Source organism: Dermacentor variabilis, chromosome 9 (assembly GCF_050947875.1).
Source record: "Dermacentor variabilis isolate Ectoservices chromosome 9, ASM5094787v1, whole genome shotgun sequence".
Classification (NCBI taxonomy): Eukaryota; Metazoa; Arthropoda; class Arachnida; order Ixodida; family Ixodidae; genus Dermacentor; species Dermacentor variabilis.
The window spans coordinates 135,635,058-135,651,761 of NC_134576.1; the positions used below are offsets into that span (position 1 = coordinate 135,635,058).

General features: G+C 47.2%; 1 protein-coding gene across 1 annotated transcript; it reads left to right on the top strand.

Moving 5' to 3' along the window:
• Positions 1-8,745: 8,745 nt before the first annotated feature.
• On the top strand, positions 8,746-11,525 carry LOC142557607 (uncharacterized). Its single transcript, XM_075669569.1, has one exon. The coding sequence runs from the start codon at positions 8,774-8,776 to the stop codon at positions 10,772-10,774; it is 2,001 nt and encodes a 666-aa protein (XP_075525684.1). The 5' UTR covers positions 8,746-8,773; the 3' UTR covers positions 10,775-11,525.
• The last annotated feature ends 5,179 nt before the right edge of the window (positions 11,526-16,704 follow it).

Below are 16,704 nucleotides of genomic sequence, written 5' to 3' on the forward strand. Positions count from 1 at the left end.
ACGCCGTTGGGATTTGAAACGGTCTAGCGACAACTTGTTCGGGCCTGGCGTGTTTTGCTGACCCCGTCACTAACTACGGAGAAATGAGAGGGCATCGGAGTTTTAGGGAAGAAGGAAAATAGCTTTGTTTTCCAATATGTTTATTTTGAAGAGTAAGCCCATCCCTGTGGGTTGTGGCTTAACAAACGGTTGACTCTGATTGGCAACTGAACCTGTGGGACGGGCCAACGGCCCTGCCGCCTTTTTTTTTCTTTGTGTAATTGGGCTATAAAAATCGGGACGACATGCTGTCCCTTAGACTTGGCTGAAATCAGGATTACTGATAGATCAGTGAGGCTCCGTACCATGTACGTTAGACTTGGCTGAAATCAGGATTGCTGATAGATCAGTGAGCCTCAGTACTATGTACGTTAAAACGAGTCTGGGCTCTAACAGTCATTGAGACAGTCGAAGAGTGAGACTTTGTTTCTCAATTGTTCAACTTTGTAATGTATTTGTTTTACCTGCCATGTATATAGAAAAGTTTGCGTATAAATATTTCTTGTACATCTGATCTGCATCGCTTCCTGTCTGCGTTTGATCAACAACTGCCGATCATCGTCCGAGAAGCTTCAAGTTCCAACGGTGAAGCGAGGACGGAGAACGAACGAAACTTTACTGGCGCAGCCGACAGGATCGGCAAGCCCCACAACGAGCAACGAGCGGCGAGCCAGGCGCAAGGAATAGGAGGGCCACCAGCGAATTCCGCAAGGGTTGCAATTCATCTGGACAAGGACGTCAGGCGGCGCCCCCAGCAGCAACGGGTGAGCGGGATTCCTTGCGTTTTGTCTAGGTTGGCATGGCTGTTGTTCAGTGAGGTTAATGGTGTTCACGCGCAGAACAGCAAACGCGATTGAGGCTAACGTAAACATTGATACTGCATTTGAACAAAGAGAGGGTCAGAGACGGCAGGAACTGCAACGCGTCGGAGAGACCGAGTCTGAGACGTCGGATACTGAAATGGATAGTGAGACGCAAGGCGCTGCTCAGGCTCCGAGCACGACAGATCCAGAAGCCATGGCGGTGAGACGCCTGGAGCTGGAGCTGGAAAAGGTGCGCCTACAGCTAGAGTGCGAGCGCATTGCTCTACGGAGAGTGGAGCTCGAGCAGTCGAGCAGGCCGCCTTCGGTGTCGGAAGGAAGCGATCGGCGCGGTGCCATCACGGATGGAATAGCACAATGTGCTAAAGTGCTTAAGGCATACCGGTTGCCGTGTGACGCTGACGTTCCGATATGGTTTGATGAGGTCGAAAAGTTGTTTGCATCTTTTCAAGTACCAGCACATAGCCGTGTACATTTGATCATGCCTGCGCTGGCCGAGCGGGTTCGTTATCTGTTGCGTGGCCTCAATGACGAGGAATGTACAGATTATGAGACTGTAAAGAAGGCGGTATTAGATGAACTTAAGCTCACGCCAGCTAAATACTTGGAGAGGTTTGAAAAGGCATCTAAACGAAAGGAGGAAACTTGGGCTCAGTTCGCGTCTCGCGGGAGAACTTATTTGGCCTATTACCTTCAATCTCGAAATGCAAACACCAAAGAAGCTATGACGGAGCTTATGGTCGCTGACCGTATGAAAGCCAGTCTAAGCTCAGAAGCCCTTGAATATGTTCTTTTGCGGGAGGGTGAAGATTGGTTTAAGCCAGTGGAGGTGGCGAAAGTGCTCGAGACTTTCGAGCAAGCTAAAGGGAAAGGACGAGCAACTAAGCCAGCCGCAACAGCCTCACTGCTGCAGCACTCAAAACTAGCTAGCCCGCAGAGGACAAACTTAAAATGCCACGTGTGTCATGTACAGGGTCACCTAGCCAGAGACTGCCCAAAAGCTTCAAATAAAGAACAGCAGGGGAAGGCGCCGACTGTGCAAAAACAAAGGGTACAGAAGGTTGCTGTTGTAAGTGAAGAACCTCCACCAGAGCAAGAAAGGGTGCTAAGCGCTAGAGTGCAAGTCGTAGCTCAAAATTCTAGTTCAGGGAGGTCAAAGCTGGACCTTATCCCTATCATGTGCGGGAATATAGCAACAGAAGCTGTGTTGGACACAGGTAGTGAGATAACGGTCGTCCGTAAAAGTATGTTGCCGGTCGTTTTACAGGAGCCATCGGGAACAGTAAGGCTCGAGTCGGCATTCGGAAAGACCATTCGAGCTAACCTAGCTACGCTGCCCGTAGGCATGCATCGCCCGGGGGCTGTGATACAACCGCAGAGGATCGATCTGGTGTGCGCAGTTACAGACGAACTTGCAAAGGGGGTTGACTGCCTGCTGTCAAAGGAAGATTGGGAACTACTACAGGCGCAGGAAAAAGAGGAGTTTGCACGAGAAAATATTCCGCGAGTAGCCAGTTCCGTTGGGGTCCGATCAGTCGAAATGGTCGATAACACTGAGCCGGACTGCGGTCTAAGTTTCGAAGAAACGACAGATGAAATCCCTAAATTGCAAGAGAATAGTCTCATACAAGAAGTCACTGGGGTGCACAGTCAGCGGGAGGAATTTCGAGCTGCTCAGCTTGCCGATGAAAGCCAGAAAAAGGCCTGGTATGATGCGAGAAACGGCAAAGCTGGCATGCTCGTGTCAGACGGACTTTTGTACCATTGGGATTCCTTAGCGGGAGTCAGACAGCTGGTCCTACCAGAAGAAAGACGCAATGAGGTAGTGCCGCTCCGATCCCTGACAGCGAGGGCCACATGCGAGGCTTTACGGAAAATTTTCAGTTTTACTGGAGTGCCGGAAACGATCTATTCAGACCAAGGTACTAACTTTAAATCTCAACTGACACAGTTAATGTTAGAAAAACTGGGCTGTTCACCCAGGTTCTCCACTGCCGAACACCCTGAGGGCAACGGAGTGGTTGAGAGAGGGAACAGAGTCCTCAAAAATATGTTGTATCATGTAATGGAACGGGACCGAAGAAAGTGGGATAAGCTGATCCCATTTGTTCTGTGGGCGTATCACGAAGTGCCGCATGATACCACCGGGGTGGCGCCGTTCAGGCCATTGTACGGTAGAAACCCAAATGGGTCCCTATCAATGTTGCAGCAAACTTGGACGGGTGAAATTGCGGTGCCCTCAACTCTGAGAGAGAACTACGCCGATGCGGGGAGCCCGCTTACAGCTTTGACAAGGCGAGGGGTTCCTAATTCAATTCCAAGGTTGGAAGATGCGCAGTGCGTGTTCGAAAGTCAAAAGTTAACTCTCTGTCTGGCTGTCGCCATGAACACTCCTGAGCCTCATCAGCCGTACCGGCTATTCACTGATGCGTCGGCGACGGTGGCTGGTGCCTGTTTAGCTCAAATGTCAGTGGACGGAAAAGAAAAGCCGATCGCTTTTCCTAACCATCGCTTTAACCCGACACAGGCGCGCTGGTCGACTATAGAGAGAGAAGCCTTTGCTATTATTTGGGCACTCAGGAAATTTGACTACTGGCTTTTCGGAGCAGTGGTGAATGTTGTCTCTGATCATAACCCATTGTCATATTTGACAACCAGCACCCCGCAGGGGGACAAGTTAGCAAGATGGGCGCTTTCACTACAGCGCTACAATGTAACGGTGCGTCACCGGAAAGGAACATGTAACGCCAATGTTGATGCCTTATCAAGGCTCTCGAATCGTTCATGGGAGCCAATCGAGTAAAGAGCAGAAAAGAAAGGATAGACAAAAACAGCCATGCCAGCTGGGACAGGCGCGAATGTTCCCGTTCACCCGAAGGACGTGTGCGTGGGACAGTTCAGCCTTGATGGAACTTTCTGTGGTTGTTGTCGTCCATGTGTGTGAGGGTTATAAGACTGTGGACATACTATGTATATACCCTGTATATGTCACTTTTCTGCTGTTGTGCAGTGCAGCGCGTTGGAAAGTGTTCCTGTACTTACATGAGTATTTCTTTTGCATGCTCACTGTCATGAATGTGTTGAGCTTTCGCCCTTTTCTTTTATCGCTGTGAGAAAATTGTTTTTTTTTCGTGGTCCTTTTAGTTCATTTTCCTGTTCCTTACGGGCTCCGCAGCACCCGTGTTGGGCAGCGTATGTCAATTTTCTTTGACGGAACCTTCAGAGCCTAAATTTTACGATACAGCGCCCTTTGGCTCTTGTAGTATAGCTGGGCACATTGTGAGCCCAGTATACTCTTTAGGAGGGACGTGTAAGGTCGCTCTGATTGTTCGGGTTCTTCAGTGTCACGAATCGGCCACGTGCGTTGTGCATAGAGAGGGGGTTCACTTGCCCCGTGTCAGCCGGGCGACAGTTGCTGTGTTATGTGGGGTCACAGGCACCGCGCGGTGTTGGGTGACGCGTCGCGGCAGGTGCCAGGTGGGCGAGTGCCGATTCCGGGAAGTCGGCATTGTGCGCACGGTGTTGGCAGTCCGCCGACGGTCACACGAGTCCACACAGACCAGCCTTGAAAGGGACCGCTGTACAAGGTATTGTGGCTGTGGCTCCCGAGTGCCTGACTAATTGGAGGCGCCGCCGAGGTTAAGAAGGGCTTAGCAACGCTGACCCCGTTCCGCATGCAGTGAGCAGGGACCTAATCTTCTACGCGTCCGGAACGCAATCGCCAGCCTTGTTGTTGGGTGCGGCTGCCGGTGTGGTGTAGAAGGCCAGCTGACAGTGCACGCTGCAGGAATGCGGGGCACACGTAAAGAGTGCGTTCGGACGACGGCGTCTTGGAAACACGCACTCGAAGAACTTTGTCTTGTAGACAATAACTCTGAAGTACAAGGAGGGCCATCAGTCTCCCACGCGGACAAACTTTGAGTACGGCCGCACTACGTGGTATCGATGCCCCTGCTTCCGAGACATTTGCGGCCTAGACGCCGTTGGGATTTGAAACGGTCTAGCGACAACTTGTTCGGGCCTGGCGTGTTTTGCTGACCCCGTCACTAACTACGGAGAAATGAGAGGGCATCGGAGTTTTAGGGAAGAAGGAAAATAGCTTTGTTTTCCAATATGTTTATTTTGAAGAGTAAGCCCATCCCTGTGGGTTGTGGCTTAACAAACGGTTGACTCTGATTGGCAACTGAACCTGTGGGACGGGCCAACGGCCCTGCCGCCTTTTTTTTTCTTTGTGTAATTGGGCTATAAAAATCGGGACGACATGCTGTCCCTTAGACTTGGCTGAAATCAGGATTACTGATAGATCAGTGAGGCTCCGTACCATGTACGTTAGACTTGGCTGAAATCAGGATTGCTGATAGATCAGTGAGCCTCAGTACTATGTACGTTAAAACGAGTCTGGGCTCTAACAGTCATTGAGACAGTCGAAGAGTGAGACTTTGTTTCTCAATTGTTCAACTTTGTAATGTATTTGTTTTACCTGCCATGTATATAGAAAAGTTTGCGTATAAATATTTCTTGTACATCTGATCTGCATCGCTTCCTGTCTGCGTTTGATCAACAACTGCCGATCATCGTCCGAGAAGCTTCAAGTTCCAACGGTGAAGCGAGGACGGAGAACGAACGAAACTTTACTTATGCCTTGAAAAAGGTCGGCCTACCGATCGAAACTGTTGGATATATAAACCGAAAACAACCCCGAAGTTGTGCTTCTCCTATACATATATAGATTCATTTTGGGACAAGTTACGTTGGACCCATGGTTCAAGATTTATTGTTGTTTAATTAAATTAAATTATGGGGTTTTACGTGCCAAAACCACTTTCTAATTATGATACACGCCGTAGTGGAGGACTCCGGAAGTTTCGACCACCTGGGGTTCTTTAACGTGCACCTAAATCTAAGTACACGGGCGTTTTCGCATTGCGCCCCCATCGAAATGCGGCCGCCGCGGCCGGGATTGGATCCCGCGACCTTGTGCTCAGCAGCCTAACGCCATAGCCAGTGAGCAACCACGGCGGGTATTAACTAAAGCAACGTAAAAAAAAAGAAACACAAATTTCCCAACGACAATTACGATACTACGTAATGTAAATTTCGAGCGCTGCTGTTTAGCTGTTTCGGATTCGCGGTATTTTATGGCAAAAAAAAATCTGATTCTGACGGACAAGGTGCCCTCGCCGACGCCGCTGAACCTCTGCTCAGGCAGCTCGTTTAGCCGCAGCAGCAGTCGAGGCATTTGCGCCGGTCATATCGCTCATTGCTCAGAAAGAAAGAGCGAACAGGGGAATGCGTGGCTCGCGCACAGCGCATGCGCAATGGGTCCGAAGCCCGCGAAAGCGCTTTGTTTACACGCTGGCCGCGTGCCTGGTCGTGCCGGCACTCCGCTTTCCTCCTCATCCTTTTCGCCATACCGTCCTCCGCTTTCTGCCTCCTGGTTCTCTAGGAGGTGTTGCCTGGTTGCGCTGCACCCTCCTCTCCGCTTTCCTCCTCGCGTCTTTCATCCCCCCTCCCGCGGCGCTCCCTGTTCGCTTTAATCTTTCGCTGTCCTCGTGACTCGGTCACGCCGACGGTCGCCGCGGGAACGGGCGCCTCATCGGAGGAGCGCTCTAAAACAGGACACGAAAACGAGTCCCTTTCGTGTGCTAGTTCCACAACCTTGTAATTCTGAACTTTATGCTGTTTTTCCTGAGGCGTCTAGGTAACTCCATTTCTTTTTCGCATTCTTTCATCAGTTCGAAACCTGTTGCCATTCCTGTGAAGGGTCGTGGTCATTCCTGTAAAGGGTCATGTCAGATAGTCGTTCATCCTGAGGGCGTAAAGCATTTGTTCAAAATAGAAAACCATACGAAAAGCTGCGAGGTGGGCGCCTACGTCAGTATTCGTCAGCTGCAGATGGAAGAAGTTCGCACACACGTGCTCTCCGCGATTATTTGGCCTATAAACGGGCTTGGCCTCCAGGCTTGGCAGACGTTCACACACGTGTCGCTCATGCCTCTAAGGTCGCCAATTGAAAGCAGTCGTAAATTTCCACCACAACGAGCAGAGCCTTAAACACACAGCTCAGCGTAGGCGAGCGCACGCACACGTATATATATATATATATATATATATATATATATGGGCATGTTCAGATAAGAACGGTAATCGAGGTCCCATGACCATTTTTTGTTTTCAATGAAATTTTTATATCTGATGGGCAAATGTGTCCACACAAAGGAATGAACGTTAGTTTTGCAAGAAACTTCGTAGTTTTCTCGGAAAAAAATCGTATGTCACAAGAGGTGGAGAACGTCGTTTTTGCCACTTCGCAAAGTTGCAAGTTTGGAGCCTCACTGCATGCACAATAAATTTTTTCCGCACATAAGTATTTTTTCGTGACCTCTTTGCAACATGTACTATACGAACAAATAAAAAAACATTTTCTAGCTGTGTCAATCTTCTAAATAAAAAAGCCCAAACTTCGCTTCCGGAGCTATTCGGTGCAAAAAAGGCACTTTTCAGGGCAGCCTCAGGGCAAGATGCGTAAAGATCTCCACACTGAATCTCTTTCTCAGTATTTTCCAGCTACTTTTACTCACTTTAGGCAAGTTTTGTAGTTTTACACTTGATAGATATTTTTCAATATGGCCTCAAATTCGGCCGAAGATCAAAAACGTCAAAAAAGTGACAACTTTGACTTCGATTAAAAAAAAAACATCTTCGTCGAATTTCACTAAAATTTGCCTGAATAATCCTCAATACTCGATAATATTAGGGTACCAAAAAAGTGTTGCATTATATTGTTTTAAAGTATGAAAATGAATACAAAACTGAGTTCATGATTTCAATCCCTACGATTGCTCAGTATTTTCTCTTAGGATGCGCTATCGTGAGAAGCTGGATTTAGTATTGTATTTTTGTGGGTAACATTTAAACGCTACAGTTGCTGAGTTCATAAGTGTAATTTTTAAGTGTTTTTTTTTTCTTACAATCAAAGGTCTAAAGCTCCTATTCGCTTTCGTACTCTTCTAACAGTGGGACTTAACTTACTGTAAGCATAGTTGAGAACGTTATCTTGGAGTGACGTGTGGTTAGTGGTCGTTTATGCAAACATTTAATGCACCCGTCGCTACTCTCAAGATGCCTTTAACGAGCTGCCGCCGCTCCATGGATGAACCGCGCTTGGCAGCCGCTCCGATAGCTATATAACGCCCGGCGCGGCCCTGAATTTCATAGCACCATGTGTGCCGCCACCGAACCAAGGCTTTAGCCGCCGCTATCATCTTTCCACCGCAACGCACCGAACGCCTGGCAGTTATACCTCAGCCTTGGACCTTCGACCGAGACAGGCCCGATGAGCGGACGTTGTTCGAATCTCGAGTTTCGCGTGTCGTTTTGCAGGCCTGGTAGAGTGCGGTTACGGTGTGTCCTTCAACCGTTACTTTCATGTTAACGGCTGACGTCGCCGGCGGAGTGGCGGAGTCCGAGTGACGCATAGCTCGACGGCTGAGCGTCTCTCCGGAGCTGGGGAGAGACGCTCAGGGTCTCGGGGCGAGCCGTCCCGCTCGCGGTGCCTCGGGGACCCCCGGCTGGGGGCGGCGGTTCGGGCCAACGTACGTGCTGTGGAGCAGTGTTTAGGCACGTCTGACCTCGACGAGCGCGCGTGGTGTTCTCTGGTAGAGGGTGGGGTCGTTTTCTGTACTCACGTGGTTTCTCTGCGCTCGAGGGCTCCCACGACAAGCATTCTTGGTATCTCAGTCTCAGCTCGTACGCCAGACCGAACCAGCGTCAGTGTCGACGGCGGGCAGCCTGTGTTAAAAATCCATCCATCTGTCCATCTCTTTTTTTTGGAAAAGCAGCCCTGGGCCCTGCATCCATCGCCTGCTCTTCTGTCCCACGATAATCTTCGGAAGCGGTGAGCTTTTGCATTCATGAAGAGATTTCCGCGGCGAACGTTTTGTGCCGACTACTCAAAAAGGCACAAACAGAGAATTGAAAAAGGACGTAATTTTCGCAGTGTAAAGACACTCAATGTCGCTGCTCTCAAAAAAGTCCTACTTCCCGAAGAAGCTCTCCGAGTACGAGAAAGTGACTTCATCTGTCAGAATTGTTACCGTCGGTTCAAAGAAGACATAGATAATATGCAGGCAGAGTCGACCGAAACATTCGAAGAATTCCGCCCTGGAGAAGAAATCGTAGAAAATTTAAACTCCAGTGTCAGCCTTACCTCCGAAATCTCGCCCCTAAAGCCACCGAGCGCTCTAAAAAAACGCCTCAGACTTTCCTATGCAAAGCGAAAGCAGGAAGAGGTGGCCAGAGCTATGGTGACGAAAATACGATCAGGGATACAGGCAGCATATAATATCCCAGAGACTTCGCGTGCGTCGCAAGAAAAGTGTGCGCAATGCAGCAGCTGGGAAGACAACCTACATTCTGCCTACAATAGGTGTACGTCCTTTCAAGAGCGTTGCCAGCTGCTGACACTGCTACCACGCAACCTAACTGTGAAATATGTGCAGGAAGTTATTCCAGAGGCAACGAGGTACGTTATTCAAAAATCGAAGAAGATGGTGGATGAAGACGGCGTATGGTCAACACAGGAGCGATATACAAGATGTAAGCTACAACACGAAGACATTACCACCGTTTTAGAATATTACACCATGGATGAACTCGATTGCTCTAGACAGACACCGAACAAAAAGGATGTTGTGAGAATCGAAAAGGAGGGAGAGAAGGAATGGGTACCTAAACGGTTCATGACACGGTCCTTGCGAGAAGCATTCCGCCTCTACAAGCAAGCTCACCCTGCCTCCCAGGTTGGCCTCACAAAATTCATATCCTTGCGTCCTAAGTGGGTGAAATGCTCGCCACAGTGGCAAGTGTGTGTCTGCGTGTGCTGTGCAAACTTTCAGTTGTGCCTCGTGGGACTGCAGAACGCCTCTGGAAGGTCGCTTTCTCCCGACGATATGCAGAGTCTCTGCGTATGCCAGGAACCTACTGCGTCATGTTTCCTCAGGAATTGTGAGCACTGTCCACAAGATGGCATTTTCACTTTGGAAAATTTTGACATGAGCAGCGAGGACGAGGTGTTGATTGCTTCATGGGAATACGGTGAGCTAGTTAAAAAAACTCTGACCGCTTCATCATTTATGAGAGAATTTCTAAGAATGACCATGAAATGGATTCCCCACAACTATATCAGATCTGTGCAAGCAAAAGCAATACATGAAGAAAAACAGAGCTGCGAGAGAGGTGCAATTGTTTTGCATTTTGATTTCGCCGAAAACTGGACAGTTGTGCTTCCAGACGCAGTACAAGCGTACCATTGGCAGAAAAAGCAGGTCACCGTGTTTACCTGCGTTGTCACGTCAAGAAAATCGACTCAGAACTACGCCGTTATTTCCGACGATATGTCTCATGATTCAGCTCATGCATGTTTGGCTCTGTCAAAAATCAAAGCACACCTCGAAGACAACGCGCCAATCTACACCAAGATAACACATGTGAGCGACGGGGCTCCCGCTCACTTCAAGAATAAATATCAGTTTCATGAGCTACAACGCAGTGAATGTCAAGAGATGAAATGGATGTTTTCGGCCACTGGACATGGCAAAAATGCTTGCGACGGCGTTGGTGGCCTTGTGAAACATCGAGCATCACACCACAACTTGCGGAAGCCTGCAAGTGAGGCCATACAAACAGCCAGCGGCTTCGTGGACGCAATTCAAGGAACGCTAAAGAATATCACCATTCTGGAGCTCCCACAGAGGGAGCTTGCAGACTTTCGCGAAATGAAGAAGGAAGAATGGAAAACGGCAAAGAAAGTGCCTGGAGTTCAGACACTCCACATGTGGAAGTACGTTCAATCAAATGGAGGCAGTGCATCCTACGTGGCATCCACCGCTGCTTCGGAATGGAAGAGACTGTGATCTGGTTTGTGCTTCGGGCACGACAATATAATGTGCGCATACCGAAGTCAACTGCTGCCGTTTATTTCTTCTTACGATTTTCTGAATTGCAATCTGCACATAAAGCAGCATTCCATTTGTAAATTGTGTCCCTATTAAAACTCCTGCTGATTAAAAACCTTGCATATCAATTGTCCCCCTCAGAAGACGACGTTTTGTCTCCTGACAGTGCCCTCTCGAACCATTGAACACAGAGGTAAACAGATGCAGGTGCGGACACGTCGGCTTCAGAAACACATTAATATTCATTTTTATATATAAAAACTTTTCTAAGCGCCGATAAATGATCTAATATTTTTAAAGAATCGATTACATACCAATGTAACTTACTATGATAAATTAGGCAATACAAAAAACGTTTGACCGCCGCCAGCCAGTTCTTGAGACATCAGGTGAAATAGCGAATTTATTCCCATTTTGACGCATCAAGAACGCCGCTAACAAGCGAGTAGAAGCTCTACAAACATTGAGGATGGTTCGGATATTGTGGTAAATAAAATGTAACCAAGTTCAGTGAGTGCTAGAACAAATTTCGGAGAGTTACTATTTCTAAGAGGCAGTAATAAGCAACTCTAGATAACAGAATCATAAACTCAGTTTTGTATTCATTTTCATACTTTAAAACAATATAATGCAACACTTTTTTGGTACCCTAATATTATCGAGTATTGAGGATTATTCAGGCAAATTTTAATGAAATTCGACGATGATGTTTTTTTTTTAATCGAAGTCAAAGTTGTCACTTTTTTGACGTTTTTGATCTTCGGCCGAATTTGAGGCCATATTGAAAAATATCTATCAAGTGTAAAACTACAAAACTTGCCTAAAGTGAGTAAAAGTAGCTGGAAAATACTGAGAAAGAGATTCAGTGTGGAGATCTTTACGCATCTTGCCCTGAGGCTGCCCTGAAAAGTGCCTTTTTTGCACCGAATAGCTCCGGAAGTGAAGTTTGGGCTTTTTTATTTAGAAGATTGACGCAGCGAGAAAATGTTTTTTTATTTGTTCGTATAGTAAATGTTGCAAAGAGGTCACGAAAAAATACTTATGTGCGGAAAAAATTTATTGTGCATGCAGTGAGGCTCCAAACTTGCAACTTTGCGAAGTGGCAAAAACGACGTTCTCCACCTCTTGTGACATACGATTTTTTTCCGAGAAAACTACGAAGTTTCTTGCAAAACTAACGTTCATTCCTTTGTGTGGACACATTTGCCCATCAGATATAAAAATTTCATTGAAAACAAAAAATGGTCATGGGACCTCGATTACCGTTCTTATCTGAACATGCCCATATATATATATATATATATATATATATATATATATATATGTGTGTGTGTGTGTGTGTGTGTGTGTGTGTGTGTGTGTGTGTGTGTGTGTGTGTGTGTGTGTGTGCTAAGCCAACAAATACACTACGGGACAACATAAGGACAACATAGGGAAAATTGTACTTACTGATTGAATGAAAGCATTTATTGGAAACATTGATCGCAAATAAAGAGAAGGCACAGTCCCAGACTAATCACTCTAGACCAAAATAACATTATTCACACCATACCATACAATTGGTGATTCCGTCACCTTCTCCCGGCGGGAATACACTCTTCAAAACGAGAACAGAGAGTGTTGTTAAATCACCATTCCTTCGATTAGAGCAAATTGCAGTGAATGAGGTTCGGGCTTACAAGAACAGATGAAAAGCTGTTTACACGCGGTTTAAATGTTTCCTTTCATATCATTTAGCACGTGTGCATAAGAATCACTTTCGTTGGAGCCAGGCATTAAGTGCGTTCACTGTACAGATGCGTATCGCGATTAACGTCACTTATAAATAGAAGATGAGCATTCTCTTTGCTTGACGTTACATTGTACAGGCGCAAACATGAATACAATCGAGTGGAGTGATGAAGCGAGGGGACAAAGTTCACTACACCGGTGAATAGCCAACCAGCGTTGCATTCTGGAAATTTGCTTTCCTAATCGACCATCCCAGTTTCCGAAAACACGAGATGCGGGTGCGTCACCGGAAAGCATCTATATTTTAACGATGCTCAGCAGGTGTCCAGAGCCTGACACGACACTCTAGATTCGAGTGCCACTTTAAACAAGTGTACAACGTCATACGACGCGCTGTACCTGTAACGTGAAAGGTGCGCATTTTTTGCGCAACGCAGGTAAGAGAATTCGTTTTTTTAACGTCTTGGCGTCCGAAGACAGCTGAATGAGGTAATCACTTTTGAAGTTCACTCATCTTGCCGACTGGTACGCTTTCGAACAGGTAGCGCCCTTCCATTTTGCTAAAGTGTCATTGCTAGATGCCTGAAGCAGGACCTGCATGTAGTGAACAGAGTAACCATCTTGTCAAGTTTAGTATGGCAAAAGACCGCTTATGTTGTAGCCTTCTTATGATAAGACTAATAAAATACAGTCCCTCGGTTCCCTTTCTTCTAGTTCATTCCATTACGATGGTGCCGAATCGGGCAAGATTTATGGCTTGAGTTAGTATGTGTGGATTTATTGACTAGTTGCCGTCACCCATACAGATCCCGTACTCGTGACGCCTGCGGCAGAAAGGATGTTCCACATCCGCCGCTTAAGTTTGTGAGTGGTGGCGCTGGCTAACACCCCCAGGGTTACTTCTAACAGTTAAACATAAATACCACAGAAAGTGAATGGGAGAACGGCGCCACGGTAACTCACTTGGGAAAAACGTTGCATGCCTATGCAGAGACGAGGTCTGGCATCTCACCTGCGGCCAGTTGTTTTTGAATTTCATTCACTTTCATTTTCATTAAATAATAATTTCTTTAATTCACTTAGTAAGTACAAGTAAGTTCCCCCGTGCTGTCCTTGCTGTCTGTGTCTGCTTGACTCTTAAGATATATGACTAATAAAAATCGGGCCACTCGGTTGCCTTCCTTCTCGCTCATATATATATATATATATATATATATATATATATATATATATATATATATATATATATATATATATATATATATCAGGGGCCTAGCCAGGGGGGGGGGGGTTATGGGGCTTCAGCCCCCCTCCCCCGATATTTTTTCGTGCTGTCCATGCACCGCCAACCGAAGCAAGCCCCGGCGCAGGCAATCATTCTGGATTTTGTCTAGAACGTCTTTTTCACGCTCCAAAGGCATTTCACCGCGAAAGTTGCGAAATCGCGCGGGATTTAGCGAAACGTCCATGCACCGGGAGTCACATAACGCAAGCAGCCCCATCCGAGGACAAAGTTTCAAGGACGTTTTGATGGCGAACGGGCTCGCCGCGGCATCTCGCGGAGGCCGCGGAATCTACACTCTATCATGAAATCTACGGAGCGCGTGGATGTCAATTCCGTAACCTTATGGGTATAAAGTTCTCATAAACTTTTCATGTGAAAGGTGCATTGACATTTCCGAACGTGTGCTTTAGATCTTCAATTGCGGTACTTTGTAAGTTTAATGTTCCCATAAATATTTGACGCCAAAGGTGCAGTAACTTTTCCAAAATCGTACATCGGGCCATACAACGTGACAAGCCAAATCAACACACTATCAGACAAGTTGACAAAGCTCGCAGCGAGGCCCGATGAGACGAAGCGTTGTGGTGGTTCATTCGTGCCGTCATGTCACATAAAAAATATATCAACATTTTTTTTTTCACCTGCGCCATAGCATCCAGTGAAGACACTAAAGACAGCCAGGGTAACTACATTCTTATTTATTTTTTCTACTTTGACTTTTAATCGCGACGACACATTGAGTCTCTTCAATTTTTTTTATCTCGCTTTCTTACCCGGGGCCTGCCAGAGCCAGCCAGAGCGCATGCGTTTTTCTCGTGTTGCCCCGACCACCGCGCGGCGCACTCCGGTGCGCGTTCGGTTTTCGCTGGCCGAGTGCATTTTCGCCTGGCAGAGTTTTGGTTGTTTTCTAGCTAGCAGACGAGAAAAAGAAACAATGGTCGCTCGCCGCCATCGCTGTGGGGACTCGACGGATTGCACCGCGTTCGCTTGAGAGCAACCTCTCCGGAAAGTCTTGTCTCGCCGGTGTATGATACCGAGCAGTATGCGCATGGTTCTTGGTGGACCAAGCGTCTCGTGTTTTCTTCGATATTCCTTTAATAGCCACATTAGTTGCCCAAAGTAGGCATCCGATTGGGATCAACATACTTTCCTTTGCGTTTTCTTTTTTTTTTTGTCATTACGGTTCCCCCGCCGCACAAAAGAAAAAAGAAACAACGTTGCGGCGCAGCGAATTGTCGCATGGTGAAAGTTCTATTTTGTTACTTCTTTTGCTGAAATTAGTGGGCCATGGGACGCTTCAGCTGCCGGATACTCTTATTATATTATTGTGACAGCAATTATATGGAGACTCTAGGCGCATTCCTGCCGTCGCCCTCATGTTCCGCATAAAGTCCAAGGGCGATAACATCGTGACCGCGCGCCGCATGCTGTATGGGCGAGTGAAAGCGTGTGGGGGGTGGGGGGGGGGGGAATGGGTGAGCCGACGATGGCGGCAAAGTCTTGTGTGCGCAAAGGAGAAAAGCTGGGAGCAAGCGCGCCGCCTTCCGTCGCGCGCGATACATCGGGGGGAGTGGATGGAATTGGGTCGGGATCTAGGATTCTGTGAATCTGTGATTGCGCAACATGTTTATTTGCCTTGTCTGACCCGTTATATATCATGACTTTTTCTTAGATGCGTAGATTTATTGGAGACTTTGCGTATGTTTAGATATCTTGTTGCGAGGTTTTGTGTATACGTGCAGTGAACTTTGTTTCCAGTGGCAATTTTCTGCCCTTTGTCAAGCTGTATCTTCGCATTTGTATATTCCATTGTATCTTCGCATTTCTAATGTACGAGGGCGAGTCAAATGAAAGTGAGCCTACCCACCCCGCGCAATTATGGTTCTGTTCACTGTCTGCAAGGCTTGCGCGTAGAACGCAGGCATCTCTCATTTACAGAAGTGACACGCAGGTGTGAGCATAAATGTTCTTTAATACGCTCATACACTGTGTTGAACATGGTTGCGTGACGTAATGGACGCTCCAGAAGTTGACCAGCGTGGTGCCGTGAGGTTTTTGACAGCTGTAGGTGTTTCCCAAAAAGAAATTAGTCACCGTATGGCTGTCGTGTACATTGAACATTGCATTTCATTGGCCACTGTGAAGCGTTAGAACAAACGGTTTAAAGAAGGACGTGAAAGTTGCAAAGACGATCCCAGACCGGGCCAAAGCCATCGTGCAATCACCCCTAACAAAATTGCAAAGGTTAATGAGCTGATGACACAAGAACGGAGGATAAGCATCGATGAACTGGCAGAGCGTGTGAACATCAGTCACGGTTGGGTTCACCGTCACCGTTCACTCCATAATTCATGAACTTATCGGTTATCGGCTCTTGTGTGCGCAGTGGATGCCCAAGATTTTGAACCGCCGCCAGAATACGGAGAAGTTCGGCGCTGTGTTTACTCATTGGGTCCGGTATCACAATAAGGGTGACGATTTCTTGTCTGCAATTGTGATCGGGGACGAACCATGATGGTGTCACTACTACGAGCCTGAAACACGACGGCAAAGCTTACAATGGAAACATTCGAATTCACCACCCCAAAAGAAAGCAAAGGCCATCATTTCCGCCGGAAAGGTGTTGTTGACTTTTATTTTTCGATCGTCAGGGACCATTACGGATAGAATTCGCTAAGTCTTGAGAGACTATCAATTGTTTCCGATACTGTGAAACGCCGGAACTGCTGCGTGTTGCAATCAAGAAGAAACGACGTGGAAAATTGACTAATGGGGCAATCTTGTTCTACGACAATGCCCGACCCCACATCGCTGATGTATTTAATACAAAACTGGCAACGTTCAAGTGGGAAACGCTGCAACATCCGCCACA